Here is a 15,749-nt window from a genome sequence, read left to right as displayed (position 1 = left end):
CCGGCAGGGCAAGGGCGGAGGCTGGAAGGCAGCAGAGCGTGATCGGCTGCAATGTGGAGAGCCCGGCAGGGCAAGGGCGGAGGCTGGAGGGCAGCAAAGTGTAACAGGCTGCAAGGCAGGAAGCCCAGAGGAGCTGGACTGAGGCAGGGAGCCCAGAAGGCTATGGCTGTAGGCAGCAAAGTGTAACAAGCTGCAAGGCAGGAAGCCCAGAGGAGCTGGACTGAGGCAGGGAGCCCAGAAGGCTAGGGCTGTAGGCAGCAGGGTGTAGCAAGCAACAAGGCAGGGTCCAAGTAGGAGTGAAGGTAAACAGCATACAGGATCCGTAGGAAGACGCGAAAGGTGGAGGAAGGACTCTCAGATGCAAGAGGCTGAGCCACTGCAGGCAGCAGCCTTTATACTGCCTAGCCCAGCACAGAGGCAGGCTAATTGGTTGCACCTGGCTAAGCACACCTGCAGGCAATCGGCCACCTCCCTTTCTGTTCCTGGGCTGTTGGAAGCAGGGCAAGTCCCTTGGGCTTCTGGGGGGTGTAGTTCCTTTGATAACCCATAGGAACAGCCAGGAATCGATGCTTGTAGCCAGGTGCATTGTGGTATACGTAGTTTGTGGGAAAAATAATAAAGTTCCCAAAGTAAATATAGATGGATCCAAGAGTCTGTTGCAAATAAATGATAAACAAATAGTCCATATTGAGCGTAAATGGATGTGCCCATGGTGCAGGCATGACACTTATAATTAGAAAGTCGATGTTTGATGTGCAATGAACATCTGTTCTCTCTACTTTGGTAAATGCATTTATTCTTTGAATAACCGCTTGTCATTATAATGTAGTGTGTAACCCATAATGAGTTACCTAATTGTGAGTTGAATATACATACTTAAGTATTTTTACTTACCTTGAAATATTCAAAGTGTGCCTTAGTATAGTAGTGTTATGAATAATAGTTTTTCTTCTCAGTTAAACTGTATGGGACTTTTCCTTATCAGTTCTGCTAAGTGTTAACTGTACTACACAACAGAGCTCCCTTCCTCCTTCGTTCAGCCTTGCTGCTTGGTCAACGGTTCTTAAGAGAATGACTTTGCTCAACTGGGGGTTTGAATAGCCTTGCTAACTGTACATTGGCTTTTCCAAGTCCTACCCCAGGTGGTGACTTTGAAAAACCCTCTTAACACTTAGTATGTTGGTGAGAAGGCTGGGAGATGTTGCAAACCTCATTAACTTGCCTGGGTTCTGTGCTCAGTGGGTCTGCTGGACATTTGCCTATCGGTGCAATGAACAGCATTCTTCAGTCATTTCGGCAAGGACCAGAATCCTGTAACATTTCTCACCAAAATGTACTACATTGTCCCAGCAAGCTTCAAATTCCTCTCACACATCCACAGACTCATGATGACTTAATCTTTGCCCTCTCCGTGTCCCTCCTCTGATGGTGTTTAGGTGTCTCCATCATTTCCGTTCCAGAAGGATGATGCAACCTTGCAGGGGCTTCCTTATGGGTTCTTCATCAGGAGGCTGATAAGATGAGGAGCAGAAAAGACTAATTGTGAGAGAGTTCCGAGTGTGCACTGCTCATTTACCCTGTTCTGTCTAACCGGAGTGGATTTTAAGTTCAGGCCTGTCATATAGCCAAATCCTTTGACTCCTCGGTTCAAATGCAAACACAAGGGCGGACAGTCTGTTAACTCATCCACTAGTTGAAATTATTTTTCTGGCATTCACCAGGTTTCAGGGCTCCTCCCTGGCAAGTAGTCTCTATCACCTACCTGTTCTCCTACATGGGCACCTCCTTTTCTTCCTGCTCGTCCTGTAGCCGTCACTGGGTTTCCACCACCAGCAACACATACTGCTGGAGTCTCTCCTTCTCTGTGAGGTACAGCCAACTGGTTTGGAGTATTCCAGTCTCCACAGAGGTGCTTAACACTGTGTTATTACCTCCCCTGCCAACGGTCCTGATTTTTAACAACCTCCCCCCAATAGCTCCTCTCTACTGCTGTTCTTGTCCTCCGTGGTGCCCCGTCATATGTGCTCACATCCACCCACTGTGTGCTTGACCCCTGTAGATGGGGATCTCGCCCCTGGCCCATGGCTCAGGCTTAGTGTGCTCTCTCGTTCTTCCTGCTCTTGCTACTACTGACTTTCTAGCTTAACCACCAACTCTTATTTTGTATTTGTTATTTATATAGCGCTTACACCAAGGCTCTTAAAGGGTCACTCTTCCACATTCTGAGATCTCTCTTCAGTCACCTCCTGTTGCTACATTTTCTTCCTCTAGACATAATTCTCTTACCGCTTCCTGATATTTCTTGCTTACATTCTCCTGGTGTCTTTCTCCGACCACTTCTTGAAGTTCTTCAGTTATTCCTTACCATTGTCTTTTTCCAATCCCCTCTTGTTCTCTTGTCCCAAGCATGTTCTGATGCTTATCCCTCTTTTGTCTCCAGCCATCTCCTCTTCATTCCAGACTCTTTCCTTCATCTCCTTCCTGAGCTGTCCACTCACTCCAAACTCCCTCTTGCTCCAACTGCCCACCATTTCCTTTCTGGGACATTATTTATATATGATTATGGTGCCTCCCATGGAGCCAATCAAAGGATTTTTATGGTGTGCATGTTTGTTCTTTCATTAGTGCAGCCTTGTGTTTGGTTAGCTTTTAATTGCTTCTCTGTCTCAGGGGTAGTGTATGCTGTGTATATGGGTGATCCGATCGACGGAACTATTGCTTTAAAAAGCTGACCCTCCATCTTTGATTTCCTCTCCATATAATTCTGTCCATCTGCAGGAGACGTCCACACAACACTGAGGAGCTGCATCTGCAGTGGGACATGTGTGGAGCGCTTTGAGAGCCTCTGGATTGCATGACAATTTCTGGTGATGTTGTGGTTGTTTGGTCGTTCATGGGTTGGGCAGATGGTGGACTCCTGTGCGTGGAGCTGCAGATCTTTTGAGTGAGCTCTTAAAGAGCCAGTACTGCTTTTGCCTGATACGTGACTCACTGCTGCCCCATGGGGGAGGGGGGAATAAGTGAGGGCCGTCAGGGATCCACCCCTTACCACCACAGGACATCATCCATTGGCTCAGGGATTTGGCTATCCTCATTGGTCGCAGCACTAAAAGTCTCTCTATCCAGGCAGCGTCTTCATTACAGGCCCTTGCCATGAGTGCCAAGTCTCCAAGTAAATGGTTTAAGATTGTACTAATATTTCAAGCCTACTACATCATCATTTAAGGGCATGAGCTGGTGTCTGTGGAATTAACGGATAGAAATTAATATTTAAAAGTGATTAATACATATGGACTATTGCATATAAAAGACTGAGGATTTTGATGTGGTAGCTGGCTGAGTAGGTTAAGGTACTGAACTTAAGATTGCAATGGATCCTCAATAAAGTGAGGGACTGAGTAGTTAGGTGATAGTTAATATAACACTCTCTGCATTTGAAATATAATCAAGTACTCCCTTTGAGGTTTAGCCTCCTGTATACATATAAAGCTAGCCCCAGCTCCCTGACCACCTCCTGACACCTCCTAACCCAAGATATGTAAAAATGCACTCTGAGGATTTGGTATACCCACCCATTGTCTGACCAAACCTCCAGAAGAGGAAAATATGTTGTGTTTCTCTTGACTAGGGTAGCCAACCTCTCCCCCTCCGGATGTTTTTTGGTACAACTCTAATGATCCCTCGCTAAAAACTTTGCTGGCTGAGGTTGAGTGGAGTTGTGTGTCAAATACCTGGAGGGGTGGCAGGTTGGCTTCCCCTGCTGTAAACCAAGAGTCTGTCAACTGTTAATTTGCTTGATTTATAGTGTTGCATGTTCTAGGGTATGTAAGAAGGTGAAGAAGAATACATGCCACCGCAAAACACACAAGCATTGCAAAGGTCCCTCAATGAGACCCAGTGCTCTTTTTAATGGCAGAGAGTGTGAGCTCATGATTCTTTCTTTGACTGCCAGTGCCCCACAAAGCATGGCGACCTTGCCTCAGTCCCCATCTAAACGCTAGATGCTAGGCCTGGGCTATCAGCCCTTTATGAATTGTATAGTTTCCTTGTTCTGCACCCTGCAGCACCAACTCTTTAATCCAAGACAGCCCTGGCTGTTTCAGTACAAAGCCCAGATAAGGACCTGCATGATGGACCCTCACTGTAAAAAGGAAGAAGTGAGCAGCCTGCACCAACTTCTGGGATATCATTTGTAACCAACCATCTTCACTGTTATCCGAAGACAGTGGACTAAATAGTAGCTCACCCAACCTGCTTCCCAGAGTATGAAGGGGATAAGTCTTACAGAACCTGCAATTCACCCTAGTTATTAGTTTGTCCTATGAACGCTAAATGTCATCAATAAACTCCAAATTATTCAGAACAATGCTCTCAGGGCTGCTCTAAACATTCCAAGGCGCCAACACATCTCAGCCGCCAGAAGAAATGCACACTGGCTCCCCATTCACAAGTGCATCTTATTCAAAACCTTGGCTATCACCCACAAATGCCTCTTGCACATGGCCCCCAAGTACTTTTCCCAAAAACGTACAAAAGTGCCGTCATCAAGACCCACTCAGTCTGCCAATACTGTTAGGGGAGTTTTCCAGAAGTCCACTTCAGATAAGACTTCATAAAACTCTCCTTTGGCATACAGGTCCCCAACTCTTAGTATACATCTGTACTACCCAAAGGATCTTGGTAGAATGGCAGAGCAGCCAGGCTTATCATAGGAGGAAGATGTGAGCTGTAGGTAAGTACACTGAACGAAGTAAGTACAATAGTCCAATGAAACTCTTACACAGCAAATGTTATATTAAAAATATACATTTATTATTATTTACTCAAGGAAGGTATATAAAGACTTACTTCACTAACCAACACACAAAGGAATTCTTAATACTTTTCAAAGGTGATTATTTTAATGGTAGTTGCTCGCGGTTACAATTGTTAGAGTTGACACTAATGACAGTTCTACCGCATTATTGGTACTAACGCGCACTCACGTTACTTTACAGATAAATGGTAATTGTTTTTAGTTAGCAAAACCACATCAGATAGTCTTTTGGAAGGAAACATGTTGGTTATACACACAGCGCGAGAGCTTAACGCACCAGAGACACTTTTCAGAGCTTCTAACGCTTTCAAAATCCAAACCCCAGCAATACGAAAAAGTCAATGTAGGAGTGGAACCAAAGTCTTAAAAAGTAGCAGAATAGCAAAGTTGCCCCCCCCTGAGAAAAATGTATGCAGGCTAGGCCCCCACTGGTGTCTCACACCTGCTCCCATCACAGTCTCTGGACTCCCTCATCCCACTCCTAGCCCAGTCCATGGGCTCTCACCACCCCACCACTGACCCTTGGCTCTCCAAAACCTGCTCCCACCACTATCCCATGACTCCCGCCCATCCTGCTCACACCACAGGGTTCCATGTGTTAATATCCCTGCAAAAATATCGCGATACAAAAAGATTGCCATATCTTTGCAGCGATATTGACCCATGGACCCTGCGAGGGACACCCCCGCAACCCCTGCATTATTTTAAAATGTGCAGGGACACCCCCGCAAACCCTGCCCACACAAAATATCCTCCCCAAAAATATCGCCTATGGCGAGACAAACGGCCATATGTACGGCGATATTTTTGGTGGGGATATTTTGTAGGGATACCCATCACAGTCCCAGGGCCGGTGGTGGATGGTGAATTTTTTTAAGTGGCGGGGCATAAATATTTTCACCTCATATGCCATAGCGACTGAGTGCAGTGAGGCAACCAGAACCAATCAAGGACAGTGCAGGGGTTTTTCCCCCATGAATATTTTTAAACTAATGGGTTAAAATGATGCATTTTAGAGCAGACTTAAAAAAATGGGTAAAACGCCAAACAGTTTGCAATTGGCGCTGGGGGCTCAGGGGGCAGGCATGACATTTTTAATGGACCTCTAACATAGATGTCCAGTAAAAAGATACGATTCCTGTCCCCTGGGCCCTACAGCACCTCAGAAGGAGAGTTGATTTTGGCAGGTGGGTAGGGGGATTGTGCAACAAAGACTGGAGGGTTTCCAAGAGGACAGCCTCATATATGGAACGAGAATGGAATACTAGTCTTACATGGTCGTATCGTTCCGGGTGAATGACATCCCCCAATAGTTTCCCTTTGACAGTTCAGCCAGCCCAGGAGCACTCCCTCAGCTGGAGAAAGCAGCTGAGGGGGAGTGCTCAGTGTTTCACTGGGCTGGCTACTCCATAATGCATGAGGGGGCCACTGGTTGGCGGTCCCTCGCCCATTATGGATGAGCCGCATGGAAAACGCTAGAGTGGGCATGTCAAAATGGGCCACTTTTTTGGCCAATGTGGGCCAGTTTGAGTTACTTGGCTATGCAGCTAGTAGTTTTGACCATTGTTGTAGAATAAATATTCTTTAAATATCACAATTTGCTTACATTTTAACAAAAAAAAAAGAAACCCTTGGGTAATATTCAATCAGTCTGTGACTCAAGGAATGAATATTCATTTGCAACTGTGGGAGAATTTTTCATTGGTGCATGAGACCGTGTTATGTTCCAGTTCAACCATGATAGCCGGACCTGCCAATTTCCTCCAATCTATAAAAAGAAAACCAAAATATCATTTTTTTTACATTTCATGCTGTCCTCTAGTGCCCCCCCAAGAATGCAGCCGCGCCACAGTTTGAAGACCTCTGAGTTAGGGAAACCCTGCAAAAGGACTCACTAAAGGGACTCAAGCTGGCAAGCCTGGGCCAGAGGTAGGGTGGACACCTTGGACACCTCTCCACGCACCCCAGTCACACTGGAGCGACTCTTCGGTTCAATGTAAGTTATACCTTTCACCCCATAGTACCTTAGGTTAGAAGAAGTACATGTAGCTGGATTATCCTCTGTGCAGCAGCGACGGGCCCGGTCTCCTGATTCCTCAGTCTGGTGACGAAAGGAAGGACTTTGAATGGGATGTCTCAGCACCAGTCACGAGAGAGGATCCTTGGCATGGCTTTCTTCATGCTCCTTGGTCGATCTGTGTTTTTGGTGCCTTTTTCTCAGCACCACCAAAGGATGGTATTCGCCCGGTCGATCTTCAGTTCTGAAGTCCTGCACTCTGGTGAGAGGACTTGGATGAGTGGGATCGGGCCGCTGGAGGTCCAACTGTAGCTCATCAAAGTTATGGACGGATTTGGCCTCGCAAAGACATTGCACTGCAAATGGGTTGGAGGTATCCTGGTATTCGCTCTCTGCAGCGCTGGAAAGGCACAGCACCTCAGGAGATGGCTCAATTTGTAGTTCGTCTCAGGGCTGGTTGGTCCCACCAGCCAAAGGGAAGGAGTCATCCTGTTCAGATCTCCTCTGTCGATTAGGAAACAGGGTCAGGACAGCAGTGGTAGCGGTTACTGCAAGGATCTGCAAGTGTCTCTGGTCGTCTTCATCATCGGTTCTTCTGTTCCAGTGGTCAGCTTGCCTTTCACCTCAGGAACCTCACCTTTTATTCAGTTTTCCCACACACTCCTCTGTAAACTTTCTTAGCATTTTATAGAAAGCAGCGGGTGGCTGTCCAATCAGGGCAGCCAGCCCCCCTGTTGGAACTGACTCCATTCAGGCACTCTGGCAGACAAAGGGCAGGGGAGTGAATACATGCTCCCCCACTTCCATCCTGTCCAGACACATTGGAGCCTAGGCGGGGACACCCAGGGTTCCCGCTAAAGGCAAACACACACAGACCTCCCTCCTCCCAGAATGCTAGAGGAAGGGTTTACAAAAGACAATTGTATGGGAAATGGCAGAAAAAGAAAGGATCCACCATGTTGGAACATAGATGACCCTATTGTGCACAACCAAGACTGTGAATACAGTCTGCAGTAAAAAATAGCACGATAGTTGGTAGAACACCTCCACTGCCACCAGCCATAACTGTAGGGTTGTCACTGTGACGAAAAAGTCACAGGAGCACAGAGAAGGGGGGAATACTAGGTATTCCCTTACCACTCCACAAAAGGCAGTGTGTGCTAATCTCTAACATTATAAAGTTTTAGAAAGGATACAAAGTATCCCTCTATCCTTAAGAACTGCAGTTAGTAAGGATAAGGAAATAATCTCAAAGGAGAACCCAAAGGGATCCAAGCAACACTGCACATAGTGTGCTGCAAAAAAGTTAAACAGATTCCTTAAAAGGGATATGGAGGAAAGCAGACTCCATAGTAAAGGTAAAACGCAGAGAACAGAGTTCCAAATGTCACAGCAAATGAGAATGAATGAGGGGGGACGGCTCCCCTCATTCAGGATATAAGGAAAAGGGTCCGTAAGTCTGGCAAAAAGTGCTGGGGGTCTAACTAGGAGAGGGGATGAAGCATAACAATAATGAATATCTCTAACAATTACTCATCGACTTATCACCTCAAGATGTAGACTGAAGAGATCTGTGGGGTTGGGGGGGTTAGCTACCCAGTAATTACCTCCAAGAACTGGAACTCTCTTCACTTGACACTACGATCAGATCAATCCTATTGGGCATTCCGAAAACAGCCAAAGACAATGCTCTTCTCCCAGGACTCTACCCTTACAGGAGCCAAATACTAATGTCTGTCTCAATTAAACTTGCATATTTCACCTGTTGTACTTATACTATACCGAGCGCCTTGATTGATGCCTAAGGGTTTAGAGTGCTTAATAAATGCAAAAATAAATCCAATAAATAAATGTACTTTCCCTAACCTTATTAGTGGCTGTTTGCCCCAGAATTGCAATTTTGGATTTTCAGATGCTACCTGCACCTCTGTCTGCCAACATTCTTCCTGGTTAGATATGCTTGGTAAGTTGTCCCAATTCTGCTATGGAACCCTTTTGTTTTTAGGATTGTCCTTAGGGCAAGTGTCCCTTTGCTGTAGACTTCAATGGTCCTCCATTACAACCAAAGATCTGTTCTAGTCACAGCTGGTCTTGCAATAATTCCCAGGGTTCCATTATGTTCAATGGGTTATGTTTAGGCTGCTCTAACACTTTTTACTTTGGAGTGTGTAATTAGGTTAATTGACGTTTTGCTGTAGACAATGTAATTTCTTCAGAACCTTTTGGATGTTGAGGTACTGCTGAAGTTTAATTTATCTCTACGTGCCTTTCTTTTGAATGCAATACAGGAGAGCAACTGAGCCAGCTGTGGTAGCTGCTTTCGACAATCCTAGGCTCTCTGCCGACATTATTATTTCCCAATGCTCCACAATGCCCCCAATCTTTTACATTTTTTTGTAATGCCCAATTAGTATTTCTAATAAGACAGTTTGGTCTGGAATTATTTAACTATGCAGATGATGCACACATTTGTATGCAGGTCTCAGCTGATGTTTCACTTGTAATCCAGAAAACTTTGCAGATTGCTTCAAACCTCATTGGCTAAGCAATATTTTAAATCTGAAAAAAACTGCTTATGGATATTTATGCTATCTGAACACCATCTCTGGGCTGCTACCCTCAGCCTGTTCCTCTGTTAAAAAACCTAGGTGTCCTTCTGCCTAATTATCTATTGCTGGAGCAATAGGGTAACCAAGTTAGGAAATCAGGTTTTATCCTGTTTTATCAACATTGCAGACTGTCCTCCTATTTCGATCAATCCTCTCAAAGAATGTGGGAGTTCTATAATACGGTCAGACCATATCATATCATTTTTATTTAGCGCTTAAACCCATTGGTGTCAAAGCGCTGTGACCTGAGACAAATACAAGAGGCCTACATGAGGGAGCAATACCCTTACCCTTAGGTTCGGTGCGCTATGTAAGCAAATAACACAAACAAAATGCCGTAAAATAAGAAGTAGTGACAAATTCAGAAAAGAGGAAGGTCTTCAGTTTCTTCCTGAAGGAGGGTAGGTGGGAGTCAGATCTCCCACTACTGGGTAACTTGTTCCACAGTATAGGGGCAAGATATTGAATAAATCTGCCACCCGTATGGGTGTGTTTTATACGTTTGCTAAATTATAGCTTCTGAGAACATGAGTACAAGGCCCGTGTGGGCATGTGCCATTTAAGGCGTTCTGTAAGATAGCCAGGTGCCTCACCATATATAGACATTTATGGGTTAAAGTTTGAATTTGATCCTCTGCACAAGCCAGTGAAGTTTTCTTTGGCACAGGTGAAATGTGAGATCACCTGTCAACATTGGATACTGTTCTGGCAGCCGGATTTTGTACCACTTGAAGTTGTGCTATACCATATGTGGGGGCCCCCAACGGTAAGGCATTACCGTAGTCCAGTTTGCTTCCAACAATTTCTCTAGCAATGGTAGCTGCGTTGGTGTTGGTGTCTGTAATAAAGGGCTTAATCTAGCAGAGCAACCGGATGTGATGGTGACAGGCGCTGACAGTGGCCGAGATGTGAACATTCATGGTCATATTTGAATTTAGAGCGATGCCCAAAGACTTTGCCTTATTAAGAATGGGAAAATAATAGGCGCCAAGTGCTGAGGAGTCCTAAGCATTTCCCAATTTCTTTGACATGGCCATTAAGAGTAACTCTGTTTTCTGATTGTTGAGACAGAACCATTTATCCTTCATCCAGCTGCATCATTAATCGGGCAGGTGTCATCCTCCTAATTGCCTGACAATGTGAACAGAATATGGGTATTGTCGGCATAGTTTTGAAAGGTGATTTGTTTCTCCAGCAGCAGGTCATGAAGTGGCTTAATGGCAAAACTAAATGACATGGTGGATAAACACACCCCCTGTGGAACTCCTAAGAAGATGGGGTTGGCATTAAAAGATGATTGGCCTATTATTGACTACTCTGCACCGGTTGACGGTGGACAAACAGATCCAATGTAAGATCCTATGCATTGTCTACAAGACCTGGCACAATGTAGAACCCTAGCTTCTCTGCGGTAGAATTCAACTTTATATTTCCACCAGAGCACTCTTCTGTGGAGCATGGAGAATCCAAAATAAATGTGGTGCCATTTGACGGATCTGCACAAATGTTAGCAAAACTATTTTAAATCTAGATATATGTTTTTGCAAAGTTTGGTGGGATTCTGTCAAGAGGGAGCTAAATTAGAGGGGGGAGGTCTCAACATTTTTAGACGCCTTATAACTTTGTTGCCGTTTGAGGAATGTGGACAAATGTTTTCAGAAAGATTATAGACCCAACCTTGAATGTTTGTGTAAAGTCGGAATGGATGTTGTCAAGTGGGGGCTAAGTTATATGACTATTGCATGTATATACATTTTGGCACTTTTGAAAAAATAAAACATGGGTGGATTTCCAGCAACTTGTGTAAGGAGCATTGGCAAGGACCTTAATGCATGGTTTTGCAAATGTGACCGTGTTTTATTTTTTGACAAGTGTCATAATGTAGGTACAAAACATTGTGATATACCTTTGGTGACTGAGGTAGTGGCCAGATTGTCTGGGTCATGCCATAATGTCATGAGCCGGACAATCTGACTACTGGCCATGGCCACGAGGGACGACATATGGGGTTAAAGTGGCCTTGTCCGCCTGGGACCGGCTATGTGGTAAAGTTATTTGAAAGTGGGATAGGTTTGAAAGGGAAAAAAAATGTGCTTGTGGTAATATGCTCATAGTGTTCTATGCAGGCTGCCTTGGAAAGGGAAGAGGGGCTCTGTATGGGGCCCTGCCTTCCCTTTCCATGGTGGCCTTCTTGGAAAAGGATTTTCCTTCTTATAACGGGACGCCAGGGGATAAGTCTGGAGCCCTCGTTATCCACCCTTGCTTCGCTTGGGCTGATAACTTGGGCCTGCAGGGCCATTATCTCCCGTTCCAGTTCCTGGAACGGGGGATGAACGCCACATTATTCCCATTAGCCTAACACAAAATGGTAATGGAAATGTTGGAAAATCTTATTGAGTCTATGTACTTTACCAAGAAATGTCAAGTAGATGGAGTTTATAAGATACATTTTTTTAAAGACGTGGACCCCTTGCTCACTGTTCTTGTTCTTGCTCACTGTTCTTAGAGAGGTGCAGCTTCACCTCACTGATGATGCCCAACAAGGCTGAAACACGTGTATGGGGTTGCTGTTGATACTCTTGTTCAGAGGAGAATTGCCTAGTATTTCGGTGCTGGACTGCCCCTGGGCAGGACAAAGACTGATATGCAGGGAAATGTCTTCTCTGTGAAAGGGACAGTGAGCTAAAGACTTGGTAGAGTCTCTCCCAGGGGTTACTCACCCAAGAACAGGTCATTGGGCTGTGATCGTGCTGGTAGAGAGATTCCCAGACCCCCCCTTGTTTTGCATTTTTTTTAGTTCTATTTTTTTTTTAACTATGAAAGGTGGTTCCTAGAGATCCCTTTCTTCTGTAGACGCCGATCTAATTTGATGCCACACACGCCAAAGAAGCAATGAAAAGATTGCTACACTGTGAAAGGTCAACCAATGAATTTCATTCTGCCATCTAAATTTTGATGCCATTACTTAACGTCCTGAAGACGGGTCCAGCACACATCTCATAGCAGTCTAAGCCAGCTACAGAGTGTGGTCTAAAATTGCTGCTAGAAACCAGAAACACATTTTTCTGTGTCGACAGAGTCAAGGACAAATGAATGATTAATTGAGGACATATGTAATAGCAACATGTCTACCTCACATTCTTACTAACCTCACAACATTGTTTCAATTCAATAATCTTGTTAGGGTTGGTTTGTTAGAAAATATCGACTTTGATAAATTGTGTATTGTTTTATGTGATGTTTCGTGTAAAAAAAATGCATTTTTGTCTTTTTTATGAAATATTTTGAGTGTTTTTATACTTATAAATTAAAATATGTTTATCTCTATCTTTCATGTTCTAATCGATTGACTTACATGATTGTTAGCACCTGATGCAACTAGACACACCCACGACGTGTGTAGGCGGGTAGCTGTTCTCAGTGGCATTTCTTTATATATATGTTTACACTTGGTCCTCAGCCACACAGCCCCCTAAAAAAGAGGACTCCCTAGCTCTAATTGCTTTTTCTACTATCAGTGATGTCCATCAATGACATTTGTGATGTCATCTTTGATGTCCAAGGTGTAAGTCGTAGCAGTGCACGGTGGTGGCGCGAGTTATGGTTGCTTAGAACTGGCGAATTTCCGAGGTTTTCCGATTTTACTTGTTAACATAATGTCCCTTTAACAACGTTTTTTCAATGTTAGTTTTCCCCCGGTGCAGTGAGGATGTTAGTTACTTTGTGTGACTGTTCTCTGTACATGCTCAACAATTCCTAACTGTGCAACTCCTTTAAAGTTGAATCATCTTCGATCTGTATGTACTATTTTGAAGATCTCCTCATCTTTATGAGCTTGCTTTTTCACAGGGGTATACCTTCATAAGTATACTTAATAACTAATCTCACTGTCCCTTTTTATGTAAACTGGGGTTTTCTGTATCCTGATGACCCACATGACCTTTGATAGTCAAGCTTAAGACCGCTACCTTAAAGAAACCGCCAGATCCCCTCATGCCCTCTCCACTGATTTCTTGCACACTAGACAATGGACCTCATTTTGAGTTTGGTGGTAATTAAGCAGTAAATCCCGTAAATTACAGGCAAACTCAATTACTGTTACTGTCACTTGCTCCCGCGGATTTACAGCTAGATTACAAATGGTGACAGCCCACTGTTAATCGCCATTTTTAGAGCCCATATGTAATTCTGTCAATTTTGCCCGTTTTTGGCAGCTAAGTTGTGGATTTACCACCTAGCTTTTTTTTCTCTTGATAAATCCTCCACCTTACCCCCAAACTTGTAGTATGGCAGTGCAGTAGTGCGGCAGCAACAGAATTACTTCTGCATTCCCACCGTTTTTACCTGCACCACTGTACTTGTGATAAGGCCCAATGTATTCTACACATCTGGAGGAAGGGCCACAGAAGTCTATCTCCACATCTGTTGGCAAAGAAAATGTCTAGGGAAGGGATGCTAGGTGGCATTGGAGCAGAAGGTGGAAACTGGATGCGAGGCTGCAGGGCTTGCACCTAGCATTTGTCATGCCTTTGCAATATTTTATGCTGCAGTAGAAAACTACTCCAGTCCCTATTTTATGGTGCAGGCATCCCACACGTCTAGGGGAATGAGCCTAGGATTACAAAAGTTACTATGTTGAGTAGTGTGTGCTGCTCCTAATTTAAGCAGTGTGTGCACCTATCAGTGATTTGATTTTCTATTATAGTTAAGTTAATATGTAAAAAAGCTAATTCTAATGTTCTCCTTTCTTGAAGGTCAATGAAGAATTTATAAATAACATGACCAATACTACAGTAGAAAGTTTGATAGAAAAGTTTGCTGACACCAAAGGCACAGGCAAGGAAAGACCCGGTAAGATCATAAACGTATAATGCAAAAAATGATTTCTTATTAAATGACCCAAGGCAAGTCCCTCGTAACTTGACAGTTCTCTGGAGGTTTGGGTGGTGTGGGTGTGGGGGTGGCGGGAGAGAGAGAGAGAGAGATAATATCTGTTATTGAAAATATTTACATGAATACATTTGCATCATTGATATGATGGATGATGCACACATTTGTCATTCAAGTGAACCCGTTTTATTAAGCACTCCACACCACCAGAATGGTCTCTGTGTATAAAAGTATAACTAACAGGCAATAAGACAAAACGCAACAAGAACACTCAACAATAACACATGAACAAGAAACATTGTTATGTTAAGGATACTTTAGTGCACTTTAACAACTCGAGTGTGCTCTTGGCGCTGGAAGAAGCACGTGCGCATGACTAAATATTATGGTCCAATAAGAAGGAGGATGTACAACACTGCATGAGGTATGGCATCTAAGAGGCAGATGATTTGGTGCATCATGGGAACAAATGTTTCAGTGTTTGTTTAAATCATGTGAATATATTCTTATTCTCCAGTTGCTACTCCTGAGGAATCTAGCATAATCCCCAGCGGGAGTGAATCATGATCATGCTGGGTGGGGTTCATTGCAACGTGGTGCAGCACTGTGAAGCATTTTTAAAGCTAGTTGCGGTCAGTGAGGTCTGTTTAGCCTGTCACCACTTATGCCTTTAGTGGCAAAGGTCACAATTTATTTCAAAGTTGTAGCAAGTTAGGTGTCCACAGGTGGTGCACACATTGGAATTGTGATTATTGTACATTGAATGTTAAAGTGATATTCCCTTTTATTGATACTGTGGGCACAGCAATGGCATAAATGGATAATGTAGTACTGCAGATGAAGCTCCTTCTTTCACATACACACTTACAGCTGTATGAATGCACCATCACTAATTATTATTTAAGCAATATGCCCTGAGCGGTGGGGGCATTAACGACTCAGGTAATGCCCCAGGGCCATAGTTATAGGCCTGAGCAAAGCATACATTTTAAACCAACTGTTAATAAAATATCCCACAATTGTATTTCTATGCCAATCTATATACAGGCTCTTATTTCAGAGGGTGCATCAACTGCTTATTAGCTGCTTAGGCGATGTTAGCAGTGGTAATCAACCTTTTGCCAAAGATAATTTGTGCAGCCCTATGTTAGCTGTACATCTGGAAGTGCAAATCCTCACTGTAACCGTATGCTCATTTGCACAGAGCAGCCAAGTCTTTTCATGTTTGAGGAGAGAGAATTGATGTCCACCAGTATCTTTGCATGGATTTCTGCTGAAGAGCCTCGTCGTGATATTCATTTTGATGCCATTCATTCTTCCATGATTACTTCCTTATAATCTGTGGGTTGTTACAAAGTCCATTAGGTCATGGTATAGCAGCCAACCATATTAAGAATCATTGGGTTCTGAACTAATC

The 15,749-nt window shown here is 44.0% G+C and overlaps 1 protein-coding gene across 2 annotated transcripts in view; it reads left to right on the top strand.

Annotated features, from left to right (window-relative positions):
• The window catches only part of FCHO2 (FCH and mu domain containing endocytic adaptor 2), a 1,284,287-nt gene that overhangs the window by 375,286 nt on the left and 893,252 nt on the right, over positions 1-15,749 (top strand). For both annotated transcript variants that reach the window (XM_069627506.1, XM_069627507.1), the window contains exon 8: positions 14,197-14,293. In XM_069627506.1, the coding sequence (XP_069483607.1) occupies positions 14,197-14,293 (97 nt within the window). The remainder of the gene's footprint in view (positions 1-14,196; positions 14,294-15,749) is intronic.

This window comes from Ambystoma mexicanum, chromosome 6p (assembly GCF_040938575.1).
Source record: "Ambystoma mexicanum isolate Mex_15411 chromosome 6p, UKY_AmexF1_1, whole genome shotgun sequence".
NCBI lineage: Eukaryota > Metazoa > Chordata > Amphibia > Caudata > Ambystomatidae > Ambystoma > Ambystoma mexicanum.
Note: the sequence above shows the minus strand (reverse complement) of the source record. Positions and strands in the feature narration are given on the sequence as shown.